Source organism: Podarcis gaigeae, assembly GCF_964106915.1.
Source record: "Podarcis gaigeae genome assembly, chromosome: 13".
Taxonomy (NCBI): domain Eukaryota; kingdom Metazoa; phylum Chordata; class Lepidosauria; order Squamata; family Lacertidae; genus Podarcis; species Podarcis gaigeae.
This window is the reverse complement of record NC_139689.1, coordinates 12,248,029-12,267,443: the sequence shown is the minus strand read 5'-3', so window position 1 is coordinate 12,267,443 and position 19,415 is coordinate 12,248,029. Positions and strand designations below refer to the sequence as shown.

At 42.0% G+C, this 19,415-nt stretch overlaps 1 protein-coding gene across 1 annotated transcript; it reads left to right on the top strand.

The window, feature by feature from the left end:
• Window positions 1–9,892: 9,892 nt before the first annotated feature.
• On the top strand, window positions 9,893–14,146 carry LOC310830766 (vomeronasal type-2 receptor 26-like; the record flags this gene model as incomplete). The annotated part of the gene is made up of 4 exons (XM_083710606.1): window positions 9,893–9,925; window positions 10,247–10,474; window positions 12,354–12,480; window positions 13,085–14,146. The coding sequence occupies 4 exons, from the start codon at window positions 9,893–9,895 to the stop codon at window positions 13,984–13,986; spliced, it is 1,290 nt and encodes a 429-aa protein (XP_083566732.1). The 3' UTR covers window positions 13,987–14,146.
• Between the last annotated feature and the right edge of the window lie 5,269 nt (window positions 14,147–19,415).

Here is a 19,415-nt window from a genome sequence, read left to right as displayed (position 1 = left end):
ATTACAGTATAGTTTGGCATTTCTGTATTAGGAATCTGTAGAATTGTTTTCATGGTAATTTCACCATCCTTTTTCAAGAAAGGAAGTTACCTGAAATGATCAAAATAACACAAGAGAGTCTCTTATCATTTATATTCTTGATATCCAGTGTAGTTGCATATGAGGTGTAAATGAACAGGGATTACGTGTACTATGGATGATATCCAACCACTTTAATGCCTACACGTTCCCTTACTCTTCTTCTCCTGCATCCAAAGAGATGCCCTCTTATCTTCTCAAGAGGCCCTGAACCTCTCCTGAGGCTATGCTGGGGTGAAGAGAGAAGAGAAGAAAAAGAACACAAGAACTTGAGAAGCTGCCCCAAGCCATTTTTGTTCTTTATTGGGAGATCTGGGTATCTATCAAGTTCATGTGGGACAGTCATGAATTGCATCAGGTTGGATTAGATGAAGCAGAATGATCCAGGGCCACTGTGGAGAGGGGCATCAGTCAGTATGTGGGTGCCAGCATCAGACTGGAAAACTTCTGAAAGGGCAGAGTCCTATCTGATCATAAGCTGTACCTTCCTGGGAGAAGGCAGAACCCTGACACTATCCGGCACTCCTCCCTGCCAGACACCACACTCCATGGCATCTATGCCTCTTGCAGGCTTTTAGAATTCCCAGGATAAACTTCTACATTTCTGGAATCTCATTAATCAATAGACATGATGCTGTGAAGGGAGACAGGAAGTGATTCACCTTGCCATAGGTAGAAACTGCTGTAGACTCAGTGGTCTCTAATATTGACATAGCCCTGACAGATCAATATCACCCTAGAGATGGAGCCTTTTTCTAATCCCCACTCTTATTTGCACCAGGGGTAGTCAATCTGTGGCCCTCCAGATGTTGCTTAATGACAGCTCCCACCAGCTCACAACAGACCATTATTATCAAGGATGATGGAAGCTGTAGTCCAAAAACATCTAGACTGCATAACAGTGCCTATCATGGCCTTACACTGATGGGCCACCCTGACAATCTTCTGAATTAATGCTTCCTATCAGAGTAAGAGAGAGATGTCTAGAACCAGTGGTTTTCAACCAGTGTGGCATCCTGGGGTGTCTTGAATGATGGTCAGGGGTGCCACAGACAAGACTGGCCTCTCTCCCTCTTTCCTTCCTTCCCTCCTCTGATGCCCTCGTGTAACTCGGCCTCCCAAAGGCTTGCACAGCCTTGGCTAGAAGCTCCCCTGATGAATGTTGCCTTGGGGGCTGGCCAGGGCTGCTCCCAAGGCTCCTGTGGGGCAGTGTTAGGGGGGTACCTCTCTTTGGAGTAGGGGGACAGCTCAGAGACCAGGGGAGGCAGCAGTAGCTGCCCGGAGGACTCCCAAGGAGAGGGCAGAAGCGAGGTTGGCGAGGGAACACGTGAGGGTGTTTGTTAAAAGGATGGAAGGCTGCCAGCTCTGCAGGCAAGGGGTGACATAACTGGGCTTTGGAGCCCCACAGGAGTGCTGCAGGAAGAGTGTAGTTGGTCAAGGTATTTGATTTGTTTTTAGTTCTGGATGTCCTGCAATAGCAAGCAGATTGGACAAGATGACCTTGGAGGCTTCTTCCTAACCTTTGATTCTGCAATGTGACAAATGTGTTTACTTTGGCCGTTCTCCTACTGGTGATGCAACACAGAGTCCAACAACATTGCAAAAGTAATTATCTTCTCTATAATTATTAAAATTATGGTAATCAATTCACCTGGAAAAGCTCCAGAAGGCTGAATGGGAAATAAGAAAAAATAATTAAACCTGAAATGATTAAAAGCACCCGGGTGTTCCATAGAGAGCTAAGGTAAGCTAAGGAGAGGTGAGACCAGCTTTTGCTTTTCATTGTATTGGTTAGATTTCAAATCATAGCATTCAATGAATTTTTTGTGACAGTGCTGAAGTTAATGAGATGGTAGAGACCTGCCTCTTGAAATACACAATTGGCAGAGTCAGCTGTCACCAAATACATCTTGTTCAAGTCAGGCTGATGATAGTAACAATATTGTAGAGAGGCAAATGAGAGTCGGGGTGTAGAAGTATATTTGTGATCAGGATGTTGTTGCTACTGCTTCTCCTGCTGTTTCCCAATATGGTGCCCCAAGTGCATACTGTTGTTTGCAGTGGAAATAATCCTGTGCATATTCCACATGAGTGGTATGAACAAGGGGACCTTATCATTGGTGGGATAATGTCTCATATCCAATACATATTACCCAGCATTTCCTTCGATGAACACCCATCTCAGGTCTTTATTAACAGTCCAATGTAAGTAAATGGCTCTTAGGATCATTTCATTTTTTCTTTCTACATTTATATCTGAGTATGAAGTACTTTATAGTAGTATAAAGACTATAAGTACATCTGGAGTGCTCTGGTCCATGGGGTCACAAAGAGTCGGACACGACTAAACGTCTAAACAACAACAACAACAAAAGTACTTGGTTTGCTTTGAAACCCAAAGTAAGATTAAACCAAATAGTAAGATTTTATAATACTATTTTACCCTTGATCAGAGCATCCTCCAATGAACCTAGACCTCTCCAGTCACAGGGGTGGCATTAGGGTTCTGCAATAAGTGGCCACACATTGGGTACAAGCCATGGAAGTGCTGTCTCAAAACCTGGTAAACAAAGCGCTGGGCTTTGGGAAGGAGGCATGGGCTCTGACAATATCCTAGAGTCCTCCTCCCCACTTCCCAAAGCTTAGCGCTTTCCCAGCCTTGGGAAAGGGGTGGGGGCTCGAGAACCCTACCCGAGCCTCGTGTCTCCTTCCTTAATCCGGTCACAGCTTTACCCACCTTTGGGAAGGCCATGCGAGGGCTAAGTGGGTGCAAAATTTTGGCCTTGCCCAGGGTACCATAGTACCAAAGTCTGCCACTGCCAGTCAATTCCATATAGCTAGATTTCAAAAACCAAGATGGGCAAGGGTCAAGGGGTCCATTTGACAGCTTCAAATCTTCAAGCACAGTCACTACATCCTCAGGGCACAATAATTTAAACTGATCCAGCAAAGATGGAACAGAGAGTGCTCTGTATACCATTTGACTCTCTCCAATCATGGCATGCAACTCTGAATCTGATTTATTCCATCCCTAAAGTGTTTTTAAAGTTATAATAGCAGGCTGCTAAAGTTATAAGAGGGGACGCAGGTGGCGCTGTGGGTTAAAGCCTCAGCGCCTAGGACTTGCCGATCTAAAGGTCAGCGGTTCGAATCCCTGCGGCGGGGTGCGCTCCCGCTGCTCGGTCCCAGCCCCTGCCAACCTAGCAGTTCGAAAGCACCTCCGGGTGCAAGTAGATAAATAGGGACCGCTTACTGGCGGGAAGGTAAACGGCGTTTCCGTGTGCGGCTCTGGCTCGCCAGATGCAGCTTTGTCATGCTGGCCACGTGACCCGGAAGTGTCTCCGGACAGCGCTGGCCCCTGGCCTCTTAAGTGAGATGGGCGCACAACCCCAGAGTCTGTCAAGACTGGCCCGTACGGGCAGGGGTACCTTTACCTTTTTAAAGTTATAAGAGAAATGTTCTCTTGGCCACATAACAAACCTATATTCAACATTGAAAAGCTCTTCCAGACAGCTAGTTGTGGACACAATTGTAGTGAAGAAGTAAGCTGTCTTCACCACGGCCCCTTCCCTTCCATGTACCAGGTGCAGAAATGAAACCTCAACCATGTTTGAGTTGATTCTGTTTCACATCACCACCACTTGCTCTCTAGCCATGATCCTCCTGCCCATAGTAATTTAGCATGGCAGACTTGCATTGGGGAGATCAGGGTTCAAATCTCCATTTACTTGGCCAGCTACACCCTAGGGGCTTTCATGCATAAGCAAGGGGAGAGAAAAGCTATGAAACCCAGCTTGAGCTGCTTTAGTGAAAGATGGTGTAAAATAGAAGTTACGTCTAAAGCACTTTGAAAACAATCAGGGATAAGCATTAAATGCACTGAGTAAGAATTGGATGAGAGCCACTTTAAAATCATCACTTCCAGATCATCAGTCAGCATTCTTCATATCCAAAATGGCAGCTGCCAATTCCATTATCTTCATTTCATACCAGTTTGTGTTGCTAAGGACAACAACTGATGAAGGGGCTTTTTAATGATTTCAATAACTGTACATGTTTCTAGTAATAAAAAGCAACGTGGTTAGAAAAACAGAATGTTATTAAGTGAAGATCACTTCTCAATCTTCATGTTCAGACAAATAAAAAATTTGATTCGGGTGGAAGAGAGATCCAAACATTAACTCTATAGAAACAAAATCATTTCCGTATTTCTAACATGATTTAATTGAGGAAGTTGTATCCCTCAGATCTAAGTGTTCTGCAGTGTTTAATGCCCTATAAAATGGTAAGGCATTTTCTTTGCAGGGTTATGAGAAAGTTCTACCAACACAATCTGGCCTTGGTGTTTGCTGTTGATGAGATCAATGAGAATCCCAAGATCTTGCCCAATGTCACTATTGGATTCCACATCTATGATAGCTATTTTGATTCAAGGATGACCTACCGAAACACTCTGGATTTGCTCCTTAAATCACATTACTTTGTCCCCAACTACAGGTGTGGCATCCAGAAAAATGTAGTAGGAGTCATTGGGGGACTTAATTCTGACACCTCCTCATCCATGGCAGATGTCTTAGGTCTTTACAAGATTCCACAGGTAGAATATGGGTTTTGAAAAAATTGATATTTCATGCCGTAGTTCACTCTTTTCTCCTCCCACTAGGAATCTGTTGATTCCTAAATTTGAAGTGGCAAAATGGAAAAGGGAAATGGGTTGCAATTTATGGAATTTTGGGGGGGAGGTATAATATTATTACCCAACCGGGTACATGAAAGGACCTAGGTTCTAATGAATGTGTGTATAATATATTTAATGAAAGATTTTTTTGATATGTTCCAATATTATAAATGGGGTACCTCCCTGCACAGGTATGATGATCTTTAGTATTGTCCACTTTCAGAGGCTTATTGAAAACAAATTCCTTGTTATTTTTCTGGCATTTGGGGATAGATCTCTTCTTACCAATATGGTGTTGTTCTGCTCCATTACTTTTTAGTTGCCTTAATCTTTGCTGGATCATCCTTTAGGATCCCCTGAATCCTTCCATTCCTTCCGCCATTCCATGGTTACTATTATCAATCTTTTCCCCCCAATTGTTTCTCTTACTTTCTCTATTCCATTTTTACCATAGGTTTTCATACATTACAAGCATTATTCAAATCCTGTCAGAGTTTTCAGTTGTTTTCCTTGTTCTCTTAAATACATTATGATTTTTCCCCATTCCTTTTTAAAGTTCTTCTCTTCTGATTTTCCCGGTCATTTTCAGCATTTCAGTGTAGTCCATCAACTTCAGTAGCCATTCCTCTCTGCTCGAGACTTCTTTCCATCTCTGGGCCAGTAGTATCCGTGCTGCTGTAGTCGCATACATAAATAATCGTTTCTGTTCCTTTGGTATCTCTGCATCCTTTATAAGTTATGGCTTATTGTGGTCACATAAAATTAAAATGCACAATATTCAGGAAATCTTCCGAATTTCCAGGAGATCCTCCCACAAGAGTTCTTAATAGAAATGCCATCAACCTCTCTCTACAAGATTATAGACCAAAAGAACATGATCAATTGTTTGTATTTCTCCAGTTCCACTTTGGAGTATTGTTGAAGGCAATGCAGAGATAAAAGCTCTCCTGTTCCTGGAGAGAATCTGTGTGTACAAGTATGCAGCTGTGATGACTCCCATAATAATAGGAATTAAAATCTACAAAATTAAATGAGCAATATTGTTTGTTTGGTTTTTGAGCAATATATTTTCTATGTAGATGGGGGTCAGCCCTGACTAAGATTAATAAATATGGGATATACAGGATTTATACTCAGAAAATAGGTGCATTGTGAATTCTTGTTTCCACTTGGAAAGGTTTGGCTTTTTCCTTTTTCAGATTTCGTATGGTTCATTTGAACCAGCCACAAATGATCAATTCAAAGTTGCTTCCTTCTACCGCATGGTCCCCAATGAAGATCTTCAGTACAAGGGAATTATCCAGTTACTTCTGCATTTTGGATGGAAATGGGTCGGGCTCATCACTCCAAATAATGAAGCTGGAGAACGTTTCTTGCAGATCATTGAACCAATGCTTTTCCAGAATGGAATCTGTTCAGAATTCACTGAAAAAATTGAATACAATCTGCATTTCACGGGTAACATACTTCATATGGTGGGTGAAACAAGGATTTTGTTCCCAGCTTTCATGTCAAGCAAAGCTAATGCAGTTGTTATATATGGAGAAAGTACATCTATTTTATGGCTATCAAGTACTATAGAGGTAAGGAATATGATTCAGCTGATATTGCCTCCATCTAAGAGGAAGCAACCTGGAGGAAAAGTATGGATTACAACAGCCCAAATTGATTTCATATTATATGCTTTTAAAAAAATTATTGAAATTAATGTACAAATGTTCCATGGTGCTATCTCGTCTGCGATTCACTCCAATGAGATTCAAGACTTTTCAGACTTTCTAAGGAATGTAAAGCCTTCCTGGGCAGATGCAGATGGTTTTATCAACGAATTCTGGGGACAAGCGTTCAGTTGTTCACTTTCAAATTCCACAGCGTCAGAAGACACATGTACTGGAGAGGAGATGCTGGAGAGCCTTCCTGCACCATTTTTTGAAATGAGCATGACTGGCCACAGCTACAGTATCTATAATGCTGTCTATGCTTTCGCACATGCCTTACATATTAGGTATACATCTGAAGCCATCCACAAAAGGACAAAAGGTGGAGACAGACTCTCTTCTCATAATGTAGAGCCTTGGCAGGTAATGTTTCTTCTTATAAAGTGTTCAGTGTTCTGCACTGTGTTGATAATATCATGTGAGTTGGCATTCATCTATAAGTAAATAATTAAAGTAATAAATACTTCAAAGATTAACTTTAAATTATTTCATTTCCTATAATTATACTAAGCAGACTTTAGATTATACAGACTTTCATTTTTTAAAAAAAAAATTATTAAGAATTTTGTTAATACAGTAGAGAAAAGACAGAATAAACAAATAATAGACAGAGAAAAGAACAAACATAAAATTTAACATCTTGTAGTACCCATCTTTTCTTCATCCTTTGGACTTCCTCACATCTCCCGCTCTTGCGTTCCAAATTTATAAAACTTTAGCCAGCAACTTATCACCTTGTTTCAATTCTTATTATACACATTTCCAATGTTTTATCCCTAACTTTGAATATTTTTATCTAGGTCTTACATACCTAATTTTAACACAATATTTATTCAAAATTTATTTTCCTCATAAAATTCACTCATTCTCATAATCTTGTCAACTAACTTTATGGGCCCTGTTATTTTCAAATCTCTCATCCTTCTTAGCACTCATATAATTTACAATGTTTTTGTAGATAGTCCTTAAATTTCTTCCAATCCTCTTCCATGGCTTCCTCTCCCAGGTCTCGGATTCTGCCAGTCATTTCTGCAAGTTCCATGTAGTCCATCAGTTGCATCTGCCATTCTATACAGACTTTCATAAGTGACACACAAGCAGCAACTACTTGACAAGTTAATAATTTTTCTAAAAATTTGAACATTTACAACTGGCACTGTTCCAGTATTTCTACTGGTATTTAATTAGACCAATGGTTCCTAATTTCCTTCTGAAAAATTTGATAACTCTATGGTAGTTACCTGTGCAAAGCAATGTTTTGAAGAAAATGTGGGGTAGCCCAGAATAAGCAAAGGATTTTAAGTATAGACCATAAAATTGGTGATTTTACCATGCAAAAATGACCAAGATTTAGTTGGAGGGGAGACAAATTTAATTTCATTAAAGTATAGTATAATGTAGAAATTATGACACACATACACATGCTGCTAAAAATGTCATAATTTCTTCATTGTACTATAATGAAATATATACCAGGAACCAGACAGAGGGCCTTCTTTGTAGTGACGCCCTCCCTGTGGAACGCCCTCGCTTCAGATGTCAAGGAGATAAAGAACTACAAAACTTTTAGAAGACAGCCCTGCATTGGGAAGTATTTAATGTTTGATATTTTATTATTATTATTTATATGAACCATTCCTCTGGCTGGGATGCCTCAGCCACTTGAGAGTGTATCTCAAGCTGCCTGAAATGACCGTTCTAGCCAGGTACACTATGTTTCAACCCACATTGTGGGAGTCTGGTGTGCATGTGTGATGTCATGTGCTACATGTGATGTCACAGATTTGGAGGCGCCCGGGCAGACCTATCCGGGCCTTTCAGAGGGATCTCTAAGGCTTCTCCCAAAGGGTCTGTAAGGGGTTCCATCGCCCACTGCTGCAGCACAGCAGGAGGGCCCACCAGAGCCCTTCCGGCTGCAGAATATTGAGGGCTCCTGGCTCCATCATTAAAAATTTTGTGGGTGCCTGGGAACCCAGAGCCATGCAGTGATGGTGCCAGTGCCAGGCTGTTTGACTACAGCTGCTCATCTGATTGGGGCACCATAGCCACTCTGGGAAGTCTCTGTCAAATTAAAACGCAAGACATGAAACATTTAAAACTTCCCTATACAGGGCTCCCTTCAGATGTTTTCTAAAAGTCAGATTGTTGTTGATTTCCTAGACATCTGATGGGAGGGCGTTCAGCAGGGCAGGCAGCTCCGTGCTTTCTCCATTCAGCATCTGGGCTGAATGATTGGGGTGCGGATGCTCCCTCAGGTATATAGGAGCAGACACTAAGGGCTATAAAGGGCAGCATCAACCCTTTGCATTTTACTTGGAAATATAATGGGAGCCAATGGAGTTCCTTTATAATAATAATAATAATAATTTATTATTTATACCCCGCCCATCTGGCTGGGCCTCCCCAGCCACTCTGGGCGGCTTCCATAAAAACCAAAAATACAGTAAAATATCACATGTTAAAAACTTCCCTGAGATGCCTTAAGATGTCTTCTGAATGTCAGGTAGTTGTTTATCGCTTTGACATCTGCTGGAAGGGCGTTCCACAGGGCGGGGGCCACTACCGAGAAGGCCCTCTGCCTGGTTCCCTGTAGCTTTGCTTCTCACAATGAGGGAACCGCCAGAAGGCCCTCGGCGCTGGACCTCTGCGTCCAGGCAGAATGATGGGGGTGGAGACGCTCATTCAGGTATACTGGACCGAGGCCGTTTAGGGCTTTAAAGGTCAGCACCAGAACTTTGAATTGTGCTCAGAAACATACTGGGAGCCAATGTAGGTCTTTCAAGACCGGTGTTATATGGTCTCGGCGGCCGCTCCCAGTCACCAGTCTAGCTGCCGCATTCTGGATTAGTTGTAGTTTCCGAGTCACCTTCAAAGGTAGCCCCACGTAGAGTGCATTGCAGTAGTCCAAGCGGGAGATAACCAGTGCATGCACCACTCTGGCGAGACAGTCTGCAGGCAGATAGGGTCTCAGCCTACGTACCAGATGGAGCTGGTAAACAGCTGCCCTGGACACAGATTTGACCTGTGCTTCCATGGACAGCTGTGAGTCCAAAATGACTCCCAGGCTGCGCACCTGGTCCTTCAGGGGCACAGTTACCCCATTCAGGACCAGGGAATCCTCCACACCTGCCCGCCTCCTGTCCCCCCAAAACAGTACTTCTGTCTTGTCAGGATTCAACCTCAATCTGTTAGCCGCCATCCATCCTCCAACCGCCTCCAGACACTCACACAGGACCTTCACCGCCCTCACTGGTTCTGATTTAAAAGAGAGGTAGACCAGTGTTGTATGTTCCTGGCAGCCACTCACAGTCACCAGCCTGGCAGCTGTGTTTTGGATTAGTTTTAGTTTCCGAGTCAACGCCAAAGGTAGCCCAACATAAAGCGCACTGCAATAATCCAAGTGGGAGATAACCAGAGCATGTTCCATTCTGGGGAGACAGAGCACAGGCAGGTAGGATCTCAGCTGGAATACCAGACAGAGCTGGTAGACAGCTGCCCTGGACACAGAATTGACTTGCACCTTCATAAACATCTGTGAGTCCAAAATGGCTCCCAGGCTGCACACCTGGTCCTTTAAGGCCACAGTTACACCATTCAGGGCTAGGGAATCCCCCCCCCACCTACCTGCCCCCTCTCCCCAGAAACACTACTTCTGTATTGCTGGGATTGAATCTCAATTCATTAGCCACTATCCACCCCCTAACCGCCTTCAGACACCCAAGCAGGATGTTCACACCCAAACAGGATGACTTCTGATTCTCTTTCCACCTAGCTCCACTCATTGCTACAGAGAATTTCATTCAACAACAGTGCTGGGGATGAAATCGCATTAAATGAACATGGAGAATTAGCAGCTGGCTTTGATATTACGAACCTGGTCACTTTCCCAAATAATTCCTATGTCAGGGTCAAAGTTGGAAGACTGGATCCTCAGGCCCCTGCTGGCAAAGAGCTCACCATTAATGGGGACAGAATCCAATGGCACAGAGTCTTCACTCAGGTAAGGAAATCACTGCACACAAGTGGGAGAGTGTGTAGTTTTGCCACATGAGGTGAAAAGGGAAGTGCTGCCCAACTTCTGCTGCCACTACTAATAATGCTGCTCCTAATAATTTTATTAATAAGTAAACAAATGAACCACATTCATAAAAAACAGCAATATGCACAAAAGACTTCATGAATTTTTCTGTTGCTGCTTGAGACTGTAGTGTTGAGTTGGAATGATAGAAGTAGGGGTGTATGAAGGTGTTTGTCAGATTGGCTTCTGCCACGGGCCCAGGCCCAGGAGGAGACCACAAAATGCCTTCCTCAGAGTGTCTTGGAGCCCAGCTGCCCATCCATGTACCCCATGGGCTGCTGGGCAAGGCATGAAGGATTCTCTCTGTGCCTCAGTGGAGGAATTCAGCTGCTGGCATTGGCCATGAGAGCAGCTGTGCGGCTCTGCATCCCCAGTTGGCCAGTGGAACTATCATAAGTGTGAGCGGAGTGCCAAGCAGGGCTTGGGGGGAAGAAAAGAGAGGAAGAGAGGAAGAGAGGAAGAGAGGAAGGAAGGAAGGAAGGAAGGAAGGAAGGAAGGAAGGAAGGAAGGAAGGAAGGAAGGAGGTGAGTGAAGGGGGGATGCAGGAAAGAAGGCAGACAGACCAACCAAGGAGGGCAGGAGCTAGAACCGATGGCCAAGGAGAAAGTGACCGAAGGAGCACAAAACGTGACAAAAAACAAACATTTTGAGTTTCTTTTCCATGGTCCCTCCCAACTTTGGAGGCACTGATATATCTCCTTGCCAACGCACAAGGGAGCCTAGGTACACCACTGCATTGAAGGCATCAATATCCTCAAAAGCAGATCTCAGTTATACTGGAACTAAGGATGGCAGTAGGATTGCTCTTGCATTCAGGATATATATTGGTAAAGGAAAACAGCGCTGTGAAAAGCTCAACCACAGCTGACTTATGAAGGAGAAATCTTCAGTATTTTGGTCCAGAAAGGAATTATTATTTTAAAAGATATTTATTAGATCTGCCTTAATTCCGTTATGCCTCGAACAATGCCTGTTTTCTCAAAATAAATACATAAATAAATTCTGTATAAAGTAAAATACCATTGGAATATTGACTTAAGATAGTCCTCTTTCAGGTTCACATGGATAAGCATTTTTGGAATATTTTAAAGCCAACATACATTTTGCTTTCAGAATTGTTAAACCAATATTTGCTAAATATCATGCCCATTTCCTTGTATATGAAGGATGAAGAGATTCTTTTTTCATATATTGAGAATCATTGGGGGAAATGTTGGAAATATTTCTTTTTGAAAAATGACACCAGAATTTATAAATTGATTTTGTAGAGGGCAAAAAGTTCCAACTTATTATATGTACACATTGTATTGTAGTCCCCTGTCTTTTTATAAAGCTGGTTTTATAAAGCCAGTCCATCACAACCCCAATACATCTGCCTTCCATCTTCACTTCATCTTCACTTTATTCCAATGGTATAAGCGGTAGGGGCCGTCCAAATATGAGCAGAACCACAATATTTCACTACTTCCAAATCCCAACACCTTGAACCTCACTAAAGGGACATCAAGTGAATTTCCTAAAGCAAAGGGCATGAGGCTGCAATTCCATCAAAAGAAATAACCAATAGTAGTATTAGATTGAATTATGTGATGGTTGCAGCATTAATCAATCTAGATATGAAAAATTGTAATCTTCTTGTGTTTGTATGATGCTTAGAACTGTAGCTTTTTATCGCACTGTATGTGCTGCTTTGGCACATTAACATTTCTGGCCCTCCTACTTACTGGTAGATCACCTGATGTTAGATGAATCCCCTTAAACTTTTTTCTTAATATTCACCTCTTTGTGTGTCTTTGGATAGGTGCCACCCCTTTCCTTATGTAATGCCAACTGCCTTCCCGGTTATGAGAAGAAAAAGAAGGAGGGGAAGAAGTTCTGTTGTTATGATTGTGATCCATGTCCTCGTGGGATGTTCTCAGATGAAAAAGGTGAGAGATGTCATAGTACCATATACAAGTTATTTTAACATATTCTGATCAAATTGGAAGTGGGGTTTGCTCTGTCTGATACCAATTTATATTGTTTATGAACAATAGTAGAATGATTTCACTTCAGTCTCAGTAAAAGCTTCCACTATGAAGAAATTATCTTAACCTAGGGAGTATACCATGAGGATGTGAGCTTGATCTGTAATGTAAAGATTTTCCAACAAATTCTAAATTGTTTAATGCAGTTTCCTATTGCAAGTGGCTCACTGCTGTACTGCCACATCTTAATAACACATTTTAACAATTTAAACCATGATTGTATGTCTGCCCGCTCTGTTTTGATGCAACAAGACATAAAAATTTTACATGGAAGAAACTATAGTTTTGGGGGAAGAAGGATGCAATAGAAGTGGTAGTTTTTTCTCTAAGAAGAAAGCTCTTTGGGGACCTTATCTTCAAAGCATTTAGGACACAAGCATTGGGGCAAAAAGTTTTGAAACTTTTCCTCATGCAAACACTATCATAAGGGGACTCGTGTAAAAACAAAACAAAACCTCATAAGCTTATTTGAGTTGTTTCCAATGGTTATATCACCTTTTTTCAGGGTTGGAAACCTGTGCCAGATGTCCTCCGGATCAATATCCAAATGAAGAGCAGGATCAGTGCATTCCCAAGAAACCAAACGTCCTAGGCTTTGGTGAAACTTTGGCCATTATTTCAACTTTCTCTGTGCTTTTATTCTCTCTGATCACAGCTATGGTACTTGGCATTTTCATTAAGCACCGGGACACTGCCATCGTCAAAGCCAATAACAGAAGCCTCACTTATGTTCTCCTCATCTCCCTCCTCTTGTGTTTCCTCTGCTCCTTGATGTTCATTGGAATGCCTAACAAAGCAACATGCCCACTCCGACAAACGGCTTTTGGCATTCTCTTCTCTGTGGCTCTCTCCAGCATCTTGGCCAAAACCATATCGGTGGTTTTGGCATTCATGGCTACCAAGCCAGATTCCACAATCAGGAAGTGGGTAGGTAAAAAACTGGCTTATTCCATTGTCCTTTCCGGCTCCATTGTTCAAATGGGACTCTGTGCCTTCTGGCTGACAACTTTTCCCCCTTTCCCAGATTTGGACATGCACTCAATGACTGAAGAAATTATATTCTTATGTAATGAGGGGTCAGTTCTCATGTTCTATTGCGTTTTAGGCTACATGGGCTTCCTTGCCATTGTCAGCTTCACGGTGGCCTTCCTAGCCAGGAAGTTGCCCGACAGCTTCAATGAAGCCAAGTTCATCACCTTCAGCATGCTGGTCTTCTGCAGTGTTTGGTTCTCTTTTATTCCCACGTACTTGAGCACCAGAGGAAAATACATGGTGGCTGTGGAGATCTTCTCCATCTTGGCTTCCAGTGCTGGGCTGCTGGGTTGCATCTTTTCCCCTAAATGCTACATTATTGTGTTGAGGCCTGAGCTGAATAACAGAGAGCAGCTGATACGGAGAAAGATGTAAAGAACAGCAGAGTTTGTCATTTCTGTATTTAGAATCTGTAGAATTGTTAGCATGGTAATTTCCCTGTTGTTTTTCAAGAAAGGAAGTTACCTGAAATGATCAAAATAACAAAATGATCAAAATAACAATAGAGATTGTCTTACCATTTATGTTCTTGATATCCAGCATGAGGTGTAAATAAACTGGGCTTATGTGTATGCAAGAAACTGTGGATGATATCCAACCACTTGAATGCCTACATGCCCCCTTACTCATCTTCTCCTGCATCCAAAGGGATGCCACCTATCTTCCCAAGAATCCCTGAACCTCTCCTGTGGAGATAATGGAGTTCAGAGAGAAAAGGAATGCAAGAACTTGAAAAGCTGCCTTTTACTGAGTCCTTTAGCAGGGCTGTGCACCAGATTTGATCATGCCCCAAGCCAAATTGTCCCTATTAAGGGTGATCTGGGCATTTATCAAGTTCAGGTGAGACAGCCATGAATTGCAGAACGTTGGATGCAAGGTACTTTGTCTTCACTATATGCCTAACTGCACTAGCAACCAAAACAGTGTAAAAAGTTGACTGAGCCATTTCAAAAGCTTCAGAAAGTATGGGCAAGTAAATAGAGGGAACCAGGCAATAAAGATACTCACTTTATGTTTAGGTAAGGATGAAGAAGAAGGTAAGAATCCAGTAGTAACAGCCAAAGATAGCTTGCCCACTGCCACTCTCAGGATTCAGTTTCCAGCTTGTGTCATCACACCTCAAGGAAGCCAATCAAGAAATGACTCTATGTTCATTACCAACCCAACCATTCCCCTACATGTACTGATTATTTTAAGAAATGAATGGAAAGTGACAATTTCATGGTAACAGTAATTCTATTAAATCATGGGTCATGTTTTGTGTGATTCATTTTGAGGAGCCTACATTTATGTACGTATTCATTTACGATGTTCATTATATGTGGAAGCAGAACATTTAAAAGTGATCCAAACTGAAAATCACATGTGCACTCTGTTAGAAATTCTAGTCACAAAAAGACACCTCTAATCAATTTTAGAATTTCTAGGATAAGCTTGGATTTCTACACTTCTGGAATTTCATACCTCAATTGACCTGGGGCTGTGAAGGGAGACAGGAAGTGACTCACCTTGCCCATACATAGACAGTGCTCCAGACTCAGAGGTCTCTAATATTTGACATACCCCTAGCAGAACAATATCTCCCTAGAGATGGAGCCTTATTCTACACCCCACTCTTATTTGCACCGGGGTAGTCAATCTGTGGCCCTCCAGATGTTGCTGAACATAAGCTCCCATCAGTTTTCAACAGACCATTATTGTTTCCTGCTTGGCAGGGGGTTGGACTCAATGGCCCTTGTGGTCTCTTCCAACTCTATGATTCTATGATCAAGAATGATGGAAGCTGTAGTCCAGAAACATCTGGACAGCATAACAGTGCCTATCACTGCCTTACACTGATGGGCCACTATGACAGTCTTCTGAATGAATGCTTCCTACCAGAGTAAGAGTCAGTGGTTTTCAACCAGTGTGCCATGGCATCCTGGGGTGCCTTGAATGATGGTCAGGGGTGCCACAGTCAACACTGGCCTCTCTTCCTCTTTCCTTTCCTCCCTCCTCTGATGCCCTCTTGTGACTTGGCCTCCCAAAGTTTTCCACAGCTTGGGCTACAAGCTCTCCAGGTGAATGCTGCCTCTGGGGCTGACCAGGGGGCGCTTCCAAGGCCCCTGTGGAACAGTGTTAGGAGGTACCCCTTTTGATGTAGGGGGGTAGCTCAGAGACCAGTGGCAGGAGCAGCAGCTGTCTGGATGATTCCCAAGGAGAGGAGCAGCTGCCTGGAGGATTCCCAAGGAGAGGGGAGAGGAGAGGAGGCAGAGGGAACATGCCACAAGGGAGGGTGTTTGAAAGGGAAGGTGCCAGCTCTTCAGGCAAGGGGTGACATATCTGGGCTCCTCAGTCCCATAGGGGTGCCATAGAAAGAATGTAGTTGGTCAGGGAGCCGTGGACTCAAAAAGGTTGAAAACCTCTGCACATCCATCAGCTAAGCAAGTCAGTTGAAGAAGCTAAATTTCCTGCCCTTTTCACCCTGTTTCTACCTCCCGTCTTAATTGTTCCAACCTTTTCTTGACTCTTTGAGACTGAGAATGGGGTACGGGAAGGAGCTGGATCACTACTGTATTGCAGAGAAGACACAACCCCTACTCCTTCTCTATCAGTGTCTGTGACTACCTCAATCATCTCCCTTTCACCTTTCACCTTCACTCTCCAGTGGTGATTCCTCTCTTTCCCAGCATTTTGAACCTGCTTCAAAGTCTCCTTCCCCCTCAGGTGCTTCCTGGGTTACTGGCTGCCACTACTCTTCCTCGTCCAGCCAGGCCCTGACATTGTCTTAGCTATTCCTAAACATGTCACTCAGCTTCAAACAGTATATACATGTTCTTTCAAAAGTAGGTGGACTGTATTATCCAGGGTCTCTATATCCTGATATGGTTTGGACCATTTCCATCATTGTTTCCAAGATCTAGCAAGTGGAATCAATGTTACATATGTCAGAGAGTGTCAATACAAGTAAGAAATTAGACAAATGGGGAAAGGATGTATTTGGCTCACCTATAAACACATTTTTTTTAGGGAAAATGCCAGTCTACAGGTGGGGTGTTTTTCTTTTTCTTGGTTTGTTTTTAGTTCTGGATGTCCTACATCAGCAAGGAAATAGCACAAAATGACCTTGGAGGTCTCTTCCTAACCTTTGATTCTGTGATGTGACAGACAAAAGTGATTATCTCCTCTGTAATTATTAAAATTATAGTAATTAATTCACCTGGAAAAGCTCCAGAATGCAGAATGGGAAATAAAAAATAAAATCTGAAATCATTAAAACAACCCCAGTGTTCCACTGACAGCTATGGTAAGGGAGGAGAGGTGAGGCCAGCTTTTGCTTTTCATTGTATTGGTTATATTTCAAATCATAGCATTCAATTACTTTTTTGGGCAGTGCTGAAGTTAAGGAGAAGGTGGATACCTGCCCCTTTAAGTACAGAATCAGCAGAGTCAGTGGTTTCAAAATATATCTAGTTCAAGTCAGGCTGATGATAGTAACAATATTGTAGAGAGGCAAATGAGAGTCGGGGTGTAGGAGGATATTTGTGATCAGGATGTTGTTGCTGCTGCTTCTCCTGCTGTTTCCCAAAATGGTGCCCCAAGTACATACTGTTGGTTGCAGCAGAAATAATCCTCTCCATATTCCACATGAGTGGTATGAACAAGGGGACCTTATCATTGGTGGGATAGCATCTCATATGGATTACATATTGCCCAGCATTTCCTTCCATGAACATCCATCTCAAGTCTTTATTAACAGCCCAAAGTAAGTAAATGGCACTTAAGATCATTTCATTGGCCTTGCCCAGGCCGCCCATAGTACCCAAATCTGTCACTGCCAATCAATCCCATATAACTAGTTTTTAAAAGTCAAGATGGTCAAAGGTCAAGGGGTCTGTTGGGTAGCTTCAGTTCTCCAATCCCATTCACTACATCCTCAGGCCACAATAATTTAAATTGATCTAGCAAAGATGGAACAGAGAGTGCACTGCATACCATTTGACTTCCTTCAATCATGGCATGCAACTCCGAATCTGATTTATTCCATCCCTAAAAAGTTTCTAAAGTTATAATAGCAGGCTGCTGCTGGAAGTGAAAATTAAAGAAGGCAATTTCTACCATATGTGGTGGACTTGTGAAGAAATGAAGAAATTTTGGGATCTGATTTATAAAGAGTTTAAAAAAAATTAAATACACTTTCCCTAAAAGACCAGAGGCCTTCTTACTAGGAATAATTGGGGACGAAATTAAAAAAGAAGATAAGACACTATTCCAGTATTCGACAGTAGCGGCTAGAATATTAATTGCACAAAATTGGAAAAGTCCAAATACCCCAACGGTCAGAGATTGGCAAACAAAATTATTTGAATATGTTGAACTAGCAAAAATGATGCAAAAAATTAGAAACCAAAAAAATACAAAGTTTATTACCAATTGGAATAAATTTATGGTATACACTGAAGGAAACTATAGAAACTTAAAAACTACAGCAGGTTTGATATAAACCTTACGATGCGCAAACCATTAACAATTATTAGCTGCAGAAAAAAAGAAAGAATTTTTATCAAGAAGCCCGAAATCGGGAGGGAAAGAGGTCAATAGGTGTGTAGAGGAAAGATCTAAATATCTAAAGATATAAAGATTTAAGGAATAACACAAAGAACTGTAACGGAAATTGATGTTATTTTTGTGTTATGTATGGATATATTTTTTTCCTTTCTTTTTTCTGAAACTGTTTTGTTTTTTCTTTTGGTTATTTAAGTGAAACTCAATAAAAAGAAATTAAAAAAATAAAATAAAGTTATAATAGCAGGCTGCTAATGTTATAAGAGAAATGCGTTCTTGGCCAGATAACAAACCTGTATTCAACATTGAAAAGCTCTTCCATGCAGCTAGTTGTGTACACAATTGTGGTGAAGAAGTAAGCTGTCTTCAACACAGCCCTTTCCCTTCCACTTTCCAGGTGCAGAAATGAAACCTCAGCCATGTTTGAGCTCATTCAGTTTCAGGTCACCAGCACTTGCTATCTAGCCACCATGATCCTCCTGCCCACAGTAATTTAGCATCGCAGGCTTTCATTATGGAGATATGGGGTCCAATTTTTCTTTTCTTGGCCAACTATTATCTAGGAGCTGTTTCCATGATGCTTCGAACAGTAACATTTTCTCCCACTATTTGTTGCTACCTGGGCACATACGGATCCTACAACTAACACTTCTGGCCCTCCTATTTACTTTCATGAGTATGCAAGGGGATAACTGAGACCTATGAAACCCAGCTTGTGCTGCTTTGGTGAAGGCTTATATATAATTGAAGTCATGTCTAAAGCACACTGAAAACAATCAGGGACAAGCTTCAAGTGCACATAGCAATAATAGGATGAGAGCCATTTAGTCAATCGGCATTCTTCATACTCAAAATGGCAGCTGCCAATTCCGTTATCTTCATTTCATACCAGTTTGTGTTGCTAGGGACAACAACTAATGAAGTGGCGCTGTAATGATTTCAGTAACTGTACATGTTTCTAGTAATAAAAAGCAACATGGTTAGAAAAACAGAATGTTATTAAGTGAAGATCACTTCTCAATCCTTGTGTTCAGACAAATAAAAAAATTGATTCAGGTGGAAGGGACATCCAAACATTAACTCTAAAGGAACAAAACCATTTCCATATTTCCAACACGATTTAATCGAAGCAGTTGTATCCCTCAGATCTAAGTGTTGTGCAGTGTTTAATTCCCTATAAAATGGTAAGGCACTTTCTTTGCAGGGTTATGCGAAAGTTCTACCAACACCTCCTGGCCTTGGTGTTTGCTGTTGACGAG